Genomic DNA, 15,498 nt, shown 5'->3' with positions numbered 1-15,498 from the left:
ATTAGCTGTATTAGCTATGGGGAAAACATTTATTTTCAGACTGAGAGACTCTAGGTTCCTACCCCCACCCAAATTATTAAGTCAAAAACATTTTTTTTAATTTCCGCAAATGACACACCTTCATGTGCTGATCCCCTTAATGGAGAAACAATTTGTTCTATCACTTTCATTAAATGAGACAGGTTAGATCTTTTCTCGCCATTCAAGGGAAAAATCTCTTAGAAACAACAAATCAGAGCATACAGAGAAAGCTAAAATTCTTTGGGTTTCAAAGCATTTTGGAAAATGTAAGTAAGGAGCCCCAATCCAATTTGGTTGGAACACTGCAGCCTGTAAAATCTCTAACCACAATTCGGGGTTCCATGGAGGGAGGGGGGGGCGGGGGGGGGCGGGGGGAAGAATTCGCTTCCTCCAGCCTTCACAACATATTCTTGCACTTGCCTTTTTTTCGCTGCCTCTGTTCCTCCCCTGCCACTGCTGTTTAGGTAAGGTTATCCTGTGCTTGGTAAACAGACAACACTCAGATTCTCAGGTTGTTTGAACACCGCTTCAGGTTCAGCCACAGTACTCTCCTTCTCTGATCTTTTATATTCCTGAGCAGATGTCTTTCATTAATTTATGGATTTATCATCTTTTCTTCCCCCCCTTTTCCTTTTTCTCTTTCTTTCTTCTTTTTTTTTTTTTTTTTTTTTTTTTTACACCTGGCAGCTGTCTCAAGTTTCAGCAGTTATTGTCTATTTTGCATTACACATAGAATTGAATGTCATCTGTCTTCACAAAGCTATGGCTAAGAGAATTGAGGCAAAGCCACATGAGCTGCCGGGACAGATCTGGTTTGCGTTCCATCCCCCTCCCCCCACCCCCCTTACCTCCTTAATATTTATTTGTGCTCATTTTCTTTCCTGGCCTTGAATGGAGCTTAGCTCGTGTTCAGTACAGCTGTATGTTTACTGAATCTATTCCATCATGAGTCATTGTGCGTGTGTAAGTATCCTGGAAACAGCTAGTGCTTTCTTGGAAGAACAGTTGCTTTTCAGCACAAGCACTTAAAAGGGAAATTAACCAATTGGTCAGTTCAGATTTATTTTGAGGAGGAAAAAAAGGATTATCTAACTGTTGGCTTTTAAATGTTTCATTAGCTATTTTTAATAGTTTATTAGAAACATATATTTTATGGGAATTTTATCTTAATTACACGATGAGCAAGAGATACAGATTTATTCTGTGTTCCATTTCAACTGATCAATTCTAAGTATCACCGACAGGAAGCATTTCAAAGCAAAACGGGCTTGAGAAACCCAAATTAGAATAATTTTTTCATGAAATAAAAAGCCCCTAAGTCCTGATCAAAATAAGATGGAGAGTTTGTGTTGTTTTGTTTTTTTAAATAAAAAGAACGAATACCTCTGAGGATCATTTAAGTGTATTGGAAGTGTCAGCGAGTTTTTGGTACCTCTATCACTGAGGACCACGGCAAAACAGTCTGTTTTGTAGGACACCAAATTTTTAAAACTCTGTTACTTTTCCCGGCGAATAATTGCAGTGTGCAAGGTGGTTTTTTAATCTCACCGCCTTTAGAAAAGATTAGAACCCAGATCTGAGGCTGTTTGCTGAAGTTTGGGCTTGCCTAAAACTCTTATCATGAGGCAATAGGAGACAGCTTGCAACTATTATTTCACTTATCCATTTGGACAGATGGTCCTGAAGTGCGCTGGGTTCCTTTAGCCGTGTCTATCTGTCTAATGGAGGTGACTGGAGGGCCTTTCAGCTCTTTCCTTGGCACAAGAAGTATGTCAGTCATAAATTATCGTCTTTGTGATCATTAAGGATCTGAAACAAAAACACAAGTTCGGTTAAGCTGCTTTGGCGTACAGATATAAAATCAAAATTTCTTCCTTCAGTGTTTATTCCTGGCGAGGGGAGGGGGAAGCACAATATCTCACTTTTCTCTTTGCAAACCAAGGTGATCTTTTAAAAATTGCGTGATGTTAAAGGGGATGCTAATTGATCAAACCCTCTGCAGAATAGTTGGTTAAACGCCCTGTTATAAGTAGTCAAGAGCTTATCGGTATTAATTTGATTATGTTTCTCTACTCACCTCCTGGTTTCTCTGTCTTCCTAAGATTGGTCACGCTGTTCTTGATGGAGGTCATTTAGAAACCTTGACTTTTCCTAAATATGTGTCTTTATTTGACCTTTTTTTCACAAGGTGTGGCATTTTTGTTGGGTAGTAAAACGTGTGTGTGCGCGCGCGCGCGCGCGCGCACACACACACACACACACACACACACACACACACAAGTGCATGTTTTCTTTTCTTTTCTTATTTTTCCCAGACTCTCTTTTAAGAGAAAATCCTTAGAGAAGCTTCTAGGAAGGACCCTTAATTGACCTTGTGGGGGACCACATTGATTTTCTCCACGTGCATCTTCATTTCTGATAAATTATAAAGCCATTAATTTGCCGAGGAAATGGCAGGGCCAGGCTGCGGCACAGATGTGACCAGAGCCATCCCAGCTCCGAGTCTGCTGAGGAGTGCCAAGAATCTGGGGGAGAATCAGGAAGCCTGGATTGTTATGGTTAGCCTCACATTCTCTTGGGAACTGTTTTAGTTGCTGCTGTTTACAGATCTAAAAGGTAATGATGTTTCCAGATAAATAGGCCTTCTTATTTTGGGTAAGTGGCCATTTATTGATCTGCTAACCCGCATTTATTGATTTGTTAGCCCCAACCACTGTGCCACTCTCAAAGGAGTTAACTATAAATCCAGGAGAGGCAAATCGTATTTGGTTTTGGATCGTTGCTTGAACAAAAGCGACACCCCCTCCCTGCTCTCTCTGTGCCAAAACTACCCCTCCCAAGTTTTAGCTATTATTTAAAAGGAAACAATTAAAAGGGTATAATAGTAAGATAGGAAGAAAGTGAGTCAAAATGCCCCATTAGATTAGCACTAAAAGGTAAAACGTGAAGCTTGCCTAATAGTGTTCAAAATAATGCATTTTATATTTTCACGCACATTAGGGTAATAATTTGCCGTCAACTGCAGAGTGTGGGGAGAAGAGCAAACAGAACTGCGATTGCGAAGAAGGAAAAAACTTGTCACGATAAGAGTTGTGGGATGCACGTTGGGTACATTTGTCTCCTTAGCAACAAGTGAACATATACGTAGTGTAAGGACCTCCAACAGGGCAATGTTTTGCCATCCTCACCACGGAGTAGCCAAGATTCTGCAACTACATTGTGCATCCTCACCATTACCTTTGGCATTTGCTAACACACAATGGTCATTTTGAGCAAGTGCAGCAAAGTAGTGAGGGATTTCGTGGCCAGTGCCTTGTACCTTTCAGAATTCCCACAGCTTTGTGATGGGCCTCCAGATTCTTTTTTTTTTTTTTGGGGGGGGGGGGGATGGGGGTGGTAGGTGCTTGTGTTTAAAGAAATGTTTTCCTTAACCAAATGCATCCTACATGCAGGAAGGATTGTCACCCAATCACTTGAAAAAAGCAAAGCTCATGTTCTTTTATACCCGTTATCCCAGCTCAAATATGCTGAAGACGTACTTCTCCGATGTAAAGGTAAGGACGTTTTTCATTAGTAATTTTTCCATTTCTGTGCATGTGGTAATGACTTGAACTCTTGGAAGTTAATGGAGATGAGTGTGAAAACAATTCACGAATACACCTGTGTTATAATTGATTTAATGCTCTTGCAATTTCGTCTAAAGCTGAACTGGGGCAAAGATGCCCTTACGACCAAACGACTGGTATGAAGTCACATGGGTCTCCAGTGTGATCCGTGAAACTTAGCCTCTTGTCTTTATATGTCTTAGTAACTCCTCGGAAGAAATCGCAGCTAGTCCTGGATGGGTGTGCTTTAGAGAATGTTGTTTTTTTTTTTTCTCCTCCCCTGAGCAACAGTAAACTGTTTCTGTTTTCGTTTCTGTTGGTTTCCCCATATTTGTGCTTATGAAAGCAAACTCTAGCACGTCTTTTCCCCCCTGTCGGAAGGAGCGTACATTGAAATTCTCTATGCAGTAGCTGCTTAAAAACAAAAGTGATGATTGTCTCTTATTTACAACTTAATTTGTTGTTGATGTGGAGTACACTGAGCATAAGGAGAATGAATAAAGTGACAGATTCAGGACACATTATTCAAATGAGGATATGAAAGCTGTCGGCCTACAGCTGCAGCCTCCCTCATTCTACAGAATATGGGGACCTCCTGGTTCTGTGTGCGTGTGTGCGCGCGCGCGTCTGTGTCTGTGTGTGGGTTTTAAGTAATTGTTTGCAACAACTTGATGTTGTGTTAATCATCTGCAACTTTTTAAAACATAGATTGGGTTTTGATGATGATAATGACACGCATCGTATCATTATCTGAGGGACTTGATAAACATTACATTAGCTGAGATTAGTTTATTGGGGTTGGGCGCTTTCCCCGCCCTCTGCTGCCCACCCCCCATATGTACAAGTTCTTCTTTCTGCCGCTGAGAACTCAGGAGCTGCCAGAACACGCTTGTTGTTCCTCCGCTCCCTCCGCGTAGTGTGTTCTGTGCCCGATGCCCAGTTTGCTGCGTCGGCCCCCTTTGCAGGCCAACTCATTTTAGTTTCCTTCGCTGATGTTTTATTTGGCCTCCTAAGAAAAGTTCTGTTTTCCCTCCTGTTAGCTTTTGAATTGTGTATCAACTTCAGCCTTTTATCTTTCTCCTCCCCTGGCTGAGCTCCTTAAGTGGAAGGCATGTTTTCTCCCCACTCGGGGCCAGCAGACTGGGCTGGATGGGAAGGCACAGAAAGGCAGTCACTTGAATGGCTGGTTGAGGATCATTAAAGCGCAGAAAAGGCTGAGCGACACAGCAGGCCAGGGAAAGGGTCTGGACTTTGTGAGGGACCATCTGAAACAGAGACCATGGAGGGAATTTGTCAACTGGTTGAAGACCAGACAGCTTCCGGAGCCTAGTGGAACCCGGCAGACTTCTGTCACCGGGTCCTCTCAACACTAGTTCGAGGACAGGGGGACATGGAGGAGAGGGAGAAAGTGTGACTGCACACGTGTGTGTGTGTGTATGTGTGTGTGTGCGTGTAGGTGCCCATGTTACCTCCTCCACTCCTCTTGGTGCAATGATCTGCAGTGTTGTGATATAATAATGGCAATACCTTACGCTATTTAGATAGCGCTTTGTATCACAAGGAGGCCAGAGAGCTTTACAAACTGTACACATAGGGATCCCTTGCCTACCATTGAATTGCAGCCACCTGGAGGGTGGAGCGCAGCCATTCTGAGCCAGCAACACTATCCAATAGTAGATGTAAATATTAGAAACTTCCTCACGCGCAAGCATGTGTGTATGGGGGGGGGGGGGAGAAGGGCAAGGATGGGGGAGATTATTAATCTGTAGTAGTTAATCTGTAATCTTTATAAATACTCTGCAGTGTAAACTGACATGAAATTGTTCCCATTCCTTTAGAATACAACTAGTAATTCAGCTTTGCAAATAATCACTATGTAAACAACAATTAAATACTGGGGTGAATATTTTATTTAAAAAAGCACTAATATTCACATTATAGATTCTATCCATACTCCATCCATACTGGGAGAGAAGGCTGTTAAAGTATACTTGAGTCTAGTTAATTCCCAATTATCCACTCTAATGGAGGGGAAACAGTAGGGCATATAATGCATAGCAGAAAATCACCAAAGGTCACTTCTCTTTTATTTTTGGAATGAATTATACATTTTTAACTTTGCTAATTGTGTTTTTTCTTTGGCTAGTAATAAATGAATTTGTATTCCCCGGGCTTATGCTGATGATATTGGAAAGGCATGCATAGAAAGTGAAGGATACTCTAGGCATGGTGTTCCAGAAACTTTGTAGAAAACAATGGCAGAGCATTCTTGGATTTTTTAATATTAAGGAAAATCCAGAATTTGATTTGATGTCATATTATATTATTATGTTATGTTAGGTGTATGTGTATCTATATATACACACATACCTATTTCTAGATATAGACACATAAAGGTGGATTCTTATTTGCAAGACTGAAATAACCAGATGTTTCCTCTATATATGACAAAGTTTAGATGCAAGAAAACCACTACAGAATTAAGACACCCCCTAGAAATTAGAGGAAGCACCTTAGGAGTTATCGGAAGTGACACTCGGCATCACCCATCTTGAGAAAGACACGCTCATGTGTCTGTGGACCAAGCAGTACTTGTCACAATCACACAAGCCTACACTTGATTGTGGCTGCATTCATCTACTTAGATGAAAAGTCCTAATCCTAGCAAAATGTACCTTTCCAAACCATAAAAGTCATTGCATTTCAAATGGGGATCAGGAGTTACTTCCGCAAGTGAAAAAACAAAAACACAAAAACACAGAAGAAACAACACCAGTAGAAAATATTTTGTGTCATGAGTGAAGCTCAGCCTAGGTGCCATCAAAGACAGTTGGAAGATCGTGCTAGACCAAGTGAATCCTCTGATCAGCTCCAGAAGGTGAGCCCAGCCAGAGTGATCCACCCTCCCTTGCATTTTGCCTTAGGAAGGGATACAGTGCTTCACTCTCCACTAGCGACTTCGTTTGGGCAGGCTAGGTGAATGCTCTTAAATTGCTTTGCAAAGAGAGAGGTGGAGGAAAACCTCCTACAGTTCAGACGCTGGCTTGGTGAGAGTCCTACAGGGCTGATACAGAGGAAGGATGAAGCCAAGGCTGACTTGGTCTCATTCCTCGAGTCAGAATCGAAACAGAGTTCCACGTTCTCACGGACTCCAACTTCGTTCCCTCATCATGACATTTAGCCGGACGAAAAGCCCAGCCTTTGGGAAGAGCAAAGGGGCAAATGGGAGAGACGTGCCAGAGAGCAATGGGCCCCACCATCTTCCTGTGCGCTCCCGAGTGCTGATTTTAATGTATCAACTAATAACTCTTAGACCACTAAGGACAACAGATTCGGTGCCATTTTAGCTTTGAAGAACAGACGCTCACAGCTTTTCACGCCGGCAGTGTTAAATGATGTATCTCATTCCCTCCACCCCTTGAGTCAACTGCTGCCTAGCCAGATTAAGGTGTCAGATTGATTTGTTTTATACATCTTTTGACCATGCTCATTGAATATTTAGGAAGTTTCTTCAGCCCATATTGAGGCTGAGATGTCCCGTGGGAAGCATTAATCAAAGTCACAGAGACTCACACACTGTGGAAACACAGCCTCTTTATTGTAGCGATTAGTTTTTGCAGTAACACATTAACACACGACAGAGGTCTCCTTTATAGAACAATTGATCCTTTTCTTGTAAGCCACTACGGAACGGGGGGGAAATTAACTCTTTAAAGTTTAACACTTTTTCTCCCCCAACGTGAGTATCTGGAAAAGAGGGGGCCTGCCTTCGCTTTTCGCCAGCGACTAAAACAGGGAATTTCAGTTCACTTCTAGTGGAGGGAAGCCCTGTTCTTCAAGCTGTTGTGATGGTCATTTCACTTGTCTTATGTCGGGGGAGTCTGTTGTTTTTGCCCATTCTTTCTCTCTGGTATTTCCATTCTCTAACAATAAGCTTTAAATCTCCCTTTATGTCCCATTCCTAAATAATGGCAAGTGCACTTACTTTTTTGTCCTCCCCCATTAGGTCATTCATGACCATTCTAGAAAAAAAACACCCTTCTATTTTTTTCCTCTACAGTACTCTTGTCCATAGGAGACAATGTCTTGTAACAATGCAGAAGCCTAATCTCCATGTCAAAGCAATTTTCATTCCCCAGTGCACAGCCTGCTATCATTTTGTAATGTTTTGTTTCTTATTCTAAAAGAATTAAAAAGGAACAGTAAGCCGTCACGGGGGCCTGTAGTCCTTATCTCAGTGTCTGGAAATTTGGACAGTGTATTTTACTGCTGAGATAAAATGGAAAGAACTCCAAGTTCAGCAAATCGTAATGGGTTTAAGTTCTATTGAAATCGGCAACCAGAAGATCAGATAAGGGGGGTCCTTCAGTTGTCTTTTTAATCGGGTTCCCCGCAAGGCTGAATAGAGACAGAGCAGACACACAGAGTGAAAATATAATTCTTGGATAGGTTAAGTACATGTTTGAACTCTTGCAAGCAGAAGCGATTTGCTGATGACTTAATCATTTTCTGGTCAATTATCTGTAAGGGCCCTTGCAACTCCATGGCAATTATGATGCAAGTTGGCCTTTTGGGAGAAACACCAGTCTCCCTGCTTCTGTTTCCTTGTTACGTCCATTCTCTGCCATAAATTTTCATTCATTTATTATCTTTGCTAGTATAGGAACAACTTTCTGTGTAGTAATTACAGCCCCAATACACACTTTCGCTGTCATCCTGTTGGAGTCTGGATGTTCTCATGGCCAGTGTTTGATAAGTGGTCTTTGTTGATTTTTGATGAATGTACATCTTTTTCTGGGGGCCCCGGGAAGGGAATGCCTGTAATGACAAAAGGCAGGGGGTTGTCTGTCAGCCCGCCTGATATAAAGCTATGGATTTATTGGTTTTGACTTGGCAAGTTGAGACGCATCTGTCCTTTACGTGAACAGAGGTTCGTCAATAAGAATGGTATCATTTGCAGTGAATCCAGGAAGACATCTTCATTTAAAAGGTCATCAGGGAACCTTGGTAAACAAAGTTTTAAAGCCTAATCATGTTATGGTAACTTGGCATTTTAAAAAAAATGCAATATAGTTTCTGCCTATGCCATCTGCGTACTGCGTCTTAACCACACCTTCCAAATGGCATAGACGCCAATGGAAAGGGGCGTGGGTCTTATCCGATGCTGGCCATGGGAAGTGTGCAAGCAGGCATGGCAGTCTGACCAGACAGGACCGGACGTGAGTGCCGTGTGCAAACATAAAGTGGAATCAGAGCTGGATGGCCATGGGGATCACCCATTTGCCAAAAAATAAGCAAATGCCAGCTTCCTCCCCTTTTGCACGAAAGCTGTTTTCCAGCATTGTACGGGGCTGTCATGTGATGACACAAATTCTCATTAAAAAAAGAAATCATGCTGGTGGTGAAGTCACGTGGCTCACCATCTCTGGTACAGGTTTCCCCCGCTATCCAAAAGTAGAGCGTTCCTATAGAAACTTTTCATAAGCCGAAATGGCATAAAGCAAAGAAGCAATTACCATTAATTTATATGGGGGAAATGTTGAGCATTCCCAGACCCAAAAAATAACCTCTCTTAGACTTTTCTGATACCCTAGGACACATCTCGATAACAGATGCACAAAATAAATCAAATAAAGCACAGATGCTCACAGACACAGTTCAAAGCTATGGCGGCTTGATGCTGAGATGCTGAGCCTCGTTCCTGGGGAAGGAGCTTGGTGGAGCCACTCTTGCTGCTGGGGGTGCGTGCTGCCTCCCTAATGGCTCGCTGCAAAACCAATGCTGAATGCTATTTTCCCTTCTCGCTTTCTTTCTGAGAAGCAAAAATCCTCTTTGGATTTCTTTCTGTTAATGAAACCAGGCACTAATGTAGGCCTTTTCGTAAAAGCAAAATGGCGGAACGTGAACTTTTGAAAAGCAGGGGAGGCTGTACTAGAAAGTAACAACTCTTCCCAGCGTTTTGTGGTTTGAATGAATTTCCATAAGAAGTACACACATACAGTTTGTTCCACTGAAAGCTGAAGAACAATGTTTAAAATAAGATCTTCAGCTTACAGAAAATCAGGTTTAGAATGCGAGTTTTCCATTTGAAATGTGGAGGATTGGGGAGTGGTTTCCATTGTTGACGGGTTTTATGATATCTTATGAACGTATTACTGCTTTCACCCCTCTTGCCACCATTTTGGTGAAATCAAAAACACACCCATCCAAGCAGGAAGGAGAGGAGATCTTTAAAAATACTTCAGACTGCTTAAAGAATAAATGAAGAAAATGGTGATGTTCTTACCCTTTTCAACATTTAAATTTGACAGTTCAACAGATGCATTACCTCTCAGCTCATCAAGTGGTTTAGCAATTTCCGTGAGTTTTACTACATTCAGATGGAGAAGTACGCGCGTCAAGCCATCAACGATGGAGTCACCAGTACTGAAGAGCTGTCTATAACCAGAGACTGTGAGCTGTACAGGGCTCTGAACATGCACTACAATAAAGCAAATGACTTTGAGGTAGGAACTCATCTTTATCGTTTGGTCATTTCCCTTTTCTTTCTTTAAGAAATGTATTTTCTTTAGCAGTGTCCCCAAATCGGCGTCAGCCTCGTTATCTCCTAAGAGCATGCCCCACTGGGGTAAGAGGTAAAGCAGCAGTGAGGAGCCCCCTGTGTGGTTCCCATCCGGGTCCTGGGGAGCTGACCCACCTCTGCTTCCTTTCCCATTCCCCAGCTCGGCTGCTTGCATGAAGACCCATTGGCCACAGAAAGAGGGAACTGGAGAATTCAAAGAAAACTGCAGCAAGGAACCCACCCACACAGTGATTCCCTTTCCAGAGAAGAGGTCCCCACTCTGATAGGCGTTTTTTGCTATTTAGGTTTTGGCATGTCGCTTGGGCTGACATACGCTGTGTGCTAGGATAGCTGCAAAAGTTGTTTTCTAAAAAAAATCGGGAAAGGTTGATGGGGGAGTGATTCTGTGGTTTCTACTTTAATCAGCATGTATTGCCTTTATGGAAGAAATGGAACAAGAATTTACTAAGTCCGTATTATGAGAGCCATCAACATCTTTCGTTTTTGTTTTTGTTTCGTTTTTGATCTTTTCGGGAGAGAACCTAGTGTGTTTATTTCGCGTGTGCGTGGCTTCGCAACCAAGCTGCCCGTCGCTCATGCCCTCTTGACACACACACGCACGCACGCACACACATCTACGACATGCATATTCTAGATACACGCAAAGCAGTATAGACGAGTCCCAGAAAGCAATAGCTATGCAACAGTGAAAGATGTGTGGCTATGAGTAAGGCGTTTCTTTACTGGCTAATGTGGTGCCTCAGCAAACATTTTTCATTGCAACATGATGACTCTCTATGAGACAACACTAGCGAATCTCCCAGTCCTCACAAAGGCATTTTGCTGAGCCCTGCTGGCTCAGGCAACAATAGTTAGAGGTGGGAATGTGGCAAGGGTTCTGCAGGCTGAACCCCCGATGGTGAGTGTAGACAGGCCGTGGCCTGATAAAGTCGGTCCCTTTCTTGTTGTTATCTTGAGGACAAGAATCTTTTTTTTCTCCCACATCTGCTCCTGCCGGAACCTTATGTTAATAGTCTTGCTTTCCTCACATAGATAGGCACCCAGAAACACCCAGAAGTTTGCAGCTTCAGGGGAAGAGAAGGGCATCTTGGTCTAGACTTGCCAACGAAAGGATCCGCCCCTTCCTGCCCCCCCGTCTGCCTATTCCCTTGGGGGGCCCTTCCCACACAGGTTTTAGCAACGCAGATCATTGATGGTGGCTTACCAGGCACCGAAGGTGGAAGCTTATCCGTGGGGAGGTCACAGTTTTCCCTTGGAAGTTTGAACCATTATACTGGAAGCCACCAATTTACCTTTGTCGTCCTAGACTACAATGTTCTTCTTGCCAAATGTGTTATGAGCAAGGTTTTTCTCGGGCTGAACACATGAAAAGTGGGGATCCTCCTTGTTTTGCTTCACCATTTTAAAGTCTCTGTATTTAAAGTGTGTTGAAAGAGAGCTCTGGTTGACTAACCTGATGGGACACCCTAGCAGAATTTCTTTTAAAGCTGAAGAGGAGGACTGTGGCTAAATAGTTTAAAGAAACCTTATTCAGAGTTCCGTTTCTTTTTCTGCCCCTTTCTGGTAAGTCTGTTGCTCTAAACTTGACCCAAGGAGAATTCGGCTATGCACTAGTGAACTCTTTACGGCTGATTACGGCAAATATTTGTTTGGCAGTGTGCGTCAGGCTTCATAAAAGAATTGCCCAAGGTTCGTGCGCTGAGTGCTGCATTTTTGCTGTGTAATATCCTCGAGAGGACAAATCCTTACAGGGCACATTAGGATTTTTAGGGTTTTTTGAACCTTACCTGGTTGGAATTTAATCCCCTGCTCACAGCACAAGGGCCAGAATGACACAAACAGGGGCGGCTGGCATCAGGAGGTACCCAACGAGCTGCCCCATTTAGCATCATCTAAATCCTCCTTTAATATGATTAACATCTGATATTTCTCTCTTTGTGAATCAGATCCACTTCCAGCCCGGCCACCTCTCCTTTATCTGCAGTGTCTATTTTAAGACTGCTTCAGTGCAAGGAGTATGGGGCCCGGGGAGCAGTTCTGTCACTTCTCATGTGACTCCAGACAAGTTCTTGGTCTATTCTGGGTCTTTTCCTTCTTCAGTAAAAACTAGGATCTTTCCGGAAATGTGGTAAGAAGAAACGCAGGAGCATGGATTCTGCCCTGCCCCCTCCCCTCACACGTATGCCCATAGGCCTACCCACCACCACATACGATCACTAAATAGCTTTTAATTTAGCTTCCCAGCTTGGCGCGCTTACTAACTAGAGCTTCAGATAAGACAACCCCTTCTTTTCTGTGCACGGAGGTCAGGGCTTAAGCGAGATGCTTAAAAAGCCACTGGTCTTATCAGTGCAGCTTTACCACTGTGGGCCGTGGCCACGAGCCACAAGCAGACCCAGCACCCCATGCTGAATATCTCAACCCATACTGTGTGCACTGCTTGACTTTTGTATTTAAGTTTCTCCTCTTAAGATCAACCAGAGTGAATTTGTACTCTAAGAGGAGCAAATGAAGAAGATGGCCAAGTAGAGAACTGGATGCCTTGTTTCTTTTCTAATTTTCTTTCTTTCTTTCTTTCTTTCTTTCTTTCTTTCTTTCTTTTTTTTTTTTTTTAGAGAGACAGAGAGAGAGAGAGAGAGAGGGAGGGAGCATGAGCGGGGAGGGGCAGAGAGAGGGAGAAAGAGAGAGAATCCCAAGCAGGCTCCATCCTGATGTGGGGCTCGAACTCAGGAACCGCAAGACCATGACCTGAGCTGAAATCAAGAGTCAGATGCTCAATCACCGAGCTACCCAGGCACCCCCATTTTCTAATTTTTAAACGGAGATGAAGCATGATAGAGGGACTTTGAAGTTTTGTCTACATTTAAAGGAATATTTTAACCCAACCGAGTATTAGCCGGTCAAGTACTAAAACAGCTTATTGATTGCATTTTTAGATCTCTCAATCAGAGGTTTGTTAACAATAACAAAATAGCTAATGTTTATTGATGACGCCCTGAGCATCCTTCCAAATGTCTTACCAATATTAACTGATTTAACGTGAGCAGGAATGATAGAGATATTAATAGGAGAAAAAGTTTAGTGTGCCTAACGCTCTATACTGTTTATAAAGTAATTCTAAACTAGTGGGAACCGGTAGAGGCAGGGAGAGAGCGGGGTGAGGGAGAAGGAGGCTGATGCCTTCCCTCCTTCGCTGGGACTTTCTCCTTCCTTCTTTCTCTTCTGCTGCTTGTCTTTTTTCAGCTCTCTGCTCCGGCTGTGTCATAAGCTGGCTGGTGCCACCCCTGTGACTGCTAGGCACCCTCCCCCTCCCGCCCCTGCTGCTCCTGGCTCTCAAGGCCAGAGTGGTTGCTGACCCCTGGCCTACAGGAAAATGAAGCAGATGGGGAAGGTTTATCACTCGCAAGGAGGGAGGAGTGGCTTGAATCTCTCTCCTCCTCTAGACCCTGCGTTTCCTGGCCTTTATGAGTCAGGGCCTTCTAAGTGACAGGAGAGCTTGCTCTGCCTTTTGTATCAGTTTACACAATGGCCAAGATTCTTGGCACAGCGCTCAGGCTCAGTGTGGTGAGAGCTTGAGAAGACCCAGGGGAAGCGGGAGAAGGCACTGCAGGGGGAGGGGCACCAACGCCGAGGTCGGTCGGCTTGCACCGAAGGAAGGAAAGAAAGTTGGCCACCTCACACGGGGCGGGGCACCTCGCTGCTGAAGGTGAGTTTGCGAAGGTGTGCAGGAGAGGGGGGTTTAATTACAGGCTGCTTGTTTCACTCCTACTTCTCACGTTTAATGAGATTGGCAACAATAAATTTGTCTTTCCAGGTGTTATGGGATGTATTTCCATGCTCCATTCACACTTTGCTTTGAAGAGGTTCCAACATTTTTTTTTTTTTTTTTATGGGGAGGGATAGGAGGGTTGGGATTCCTTCCCAGTTTTTAAATCGTGCTGATACTTCTGACTTGAGGGGCATACGAGTTGGATTTTATCACTCTTTTGTTGCCCTCCCCACCGTGGCAGAAAGGAAGGTAGTGATGGCTGTCAGTCTCCAAGGCTGCACTGAGCGCTGTCTGTCCTTCTCCAGTACCAGAGGGGTAGCTCTTCCCCCTCAGCGGGCAGCCAGCATCCTTCACGGGCCTCCTGGTGGTAGCCACTGGTCTGTGGGCAGGGTGCACGTGCCTGCGACACTGACTGGCCTCCATTGCCTTCACTGAAGACCCAGGTTTGGGGATGGAAGGCCTAGAAATAAACAGAACGGGGAGCCTGATTCGCTGATTAGCGGGCTTGTACGTACCGTATCCCAAGACGCTGATGTCCCATCCCAAGACACTGATGTCTATGTCGATGCGCCATCATAGACCCTGTGCTTCGACTTCTTTCTGGGTGTCCCATGACAGGCAAGAAGGGTGCTTCCGCAGACCCAACTTGTGGGTTGCCTCGCCTTCCGCTTTGAAAGAGAAAATTAAGAAGCCGCACCCCTCGCCTCCACCCCTACCCCCAGGCACACACACTCGGAAATACACGTGCTGAATACACCGTCCCCACCCTGCCTGCCCGGTGCCCAACCCTCCCGCTGCCCGCACCGCGCACATTGAGGAAGATTTAATGTGTTTGGAAATCTCTCGTTCACGTCGTCATCTCTTTAAAGAAAAATGAGGACAGGTGGATTTAGGAAGCGCTTCCCTCCGCTCCAAATAGATACTTAAATATGAGTGATCGCTTGGAAAACTGGCACATGAGTGAAAACCTTTTACTGCCGTTGCAGTCTTTTGGCCCCAGAGCCGCCGAGCCGTTTGAATGATCACATGACACACGCCCTTGGTGGGTGGCGAGGAGGGAAAGACACTCTTAGCACTTCTTCCCCTGCCAGTCCCGCCACTGACAAGCCAAATTGATCTGTTAAGAGACTAAATGAATGTTCTCTAAATATACGTACACACACGGCTGTCTGGGAGCATATTCCTGTGCGAAGTGATGGCCTGAAGGGTGAAGGAGAGAGTGGTAAAGACGCCCGGCTTCAAGGTGGGCTTGAAGGGTTGCGGGGTAGGGCAGAGGCGGAATTGTGTGCGGACCAGAGCTTCAGTTTTGCACCGTGTGTCCTTTCGGGATTCAAGGTGTTGATCAGTATAATGAAGCGGGCCCATTGATTTATCATCTGTTTGGTAATGTCATTGCATTTTTAGCTCCCTGTGTCTTTTTTGTCATTGGGTTACATTCAAGCCCAGTAAGATCAGCTTTAAAACCTCCTTACTCAACAGCTTTATTAGTTATAGCATTCCATGACCTTTCTCAACATTCT

At 44.1% G+C, this 15,498-nt stretch overlaps 1 protein-coding gene across 1 annotated transcript in view; it reads left to right on the top strand.

Annotated features, from left to right (window-relative positions):
* The window catches only part of PROX1 (prospero homeobox 1), a 52,126-nt gene that overhangs the window by 13,406 nt on the left and 23,222 nt on the right, over positions 1–15,498 (top strand). Inside the window, exons 4-5 of the mRNA XM_081791888.1 lie at positions 3,470–3,575; positions 9,938–10,132. Of these exons, the coding sequence (XP_081648014.1) occupies positions 3,470–3,575; positions 9,938–10,132 (301 nt within the window). The remainder of the gene's footprint in view (positions 1–3,469; positions 3,576–9,937; positions 10,133–15,498) is intronic.

Source organism: Panthera onca, chromosome F1 (genome assembly GCF_046562875.1).
Source record: "Panthera onca isolate mPanOnc1 chromosome F1, mPanOnc1 haplotype 2, whole genome shotgun sequence".
Taxonomy (NCBI): Eukaryota; Metazoa; Chordata; class Mammalia; order Carnivora; family Felidae; genus Panthera; species Panthera onca.
Note: the sequence above shows the minus strand (reverse complement) of the source record. Positions and strands in the feature narration are given on the sequence as shown.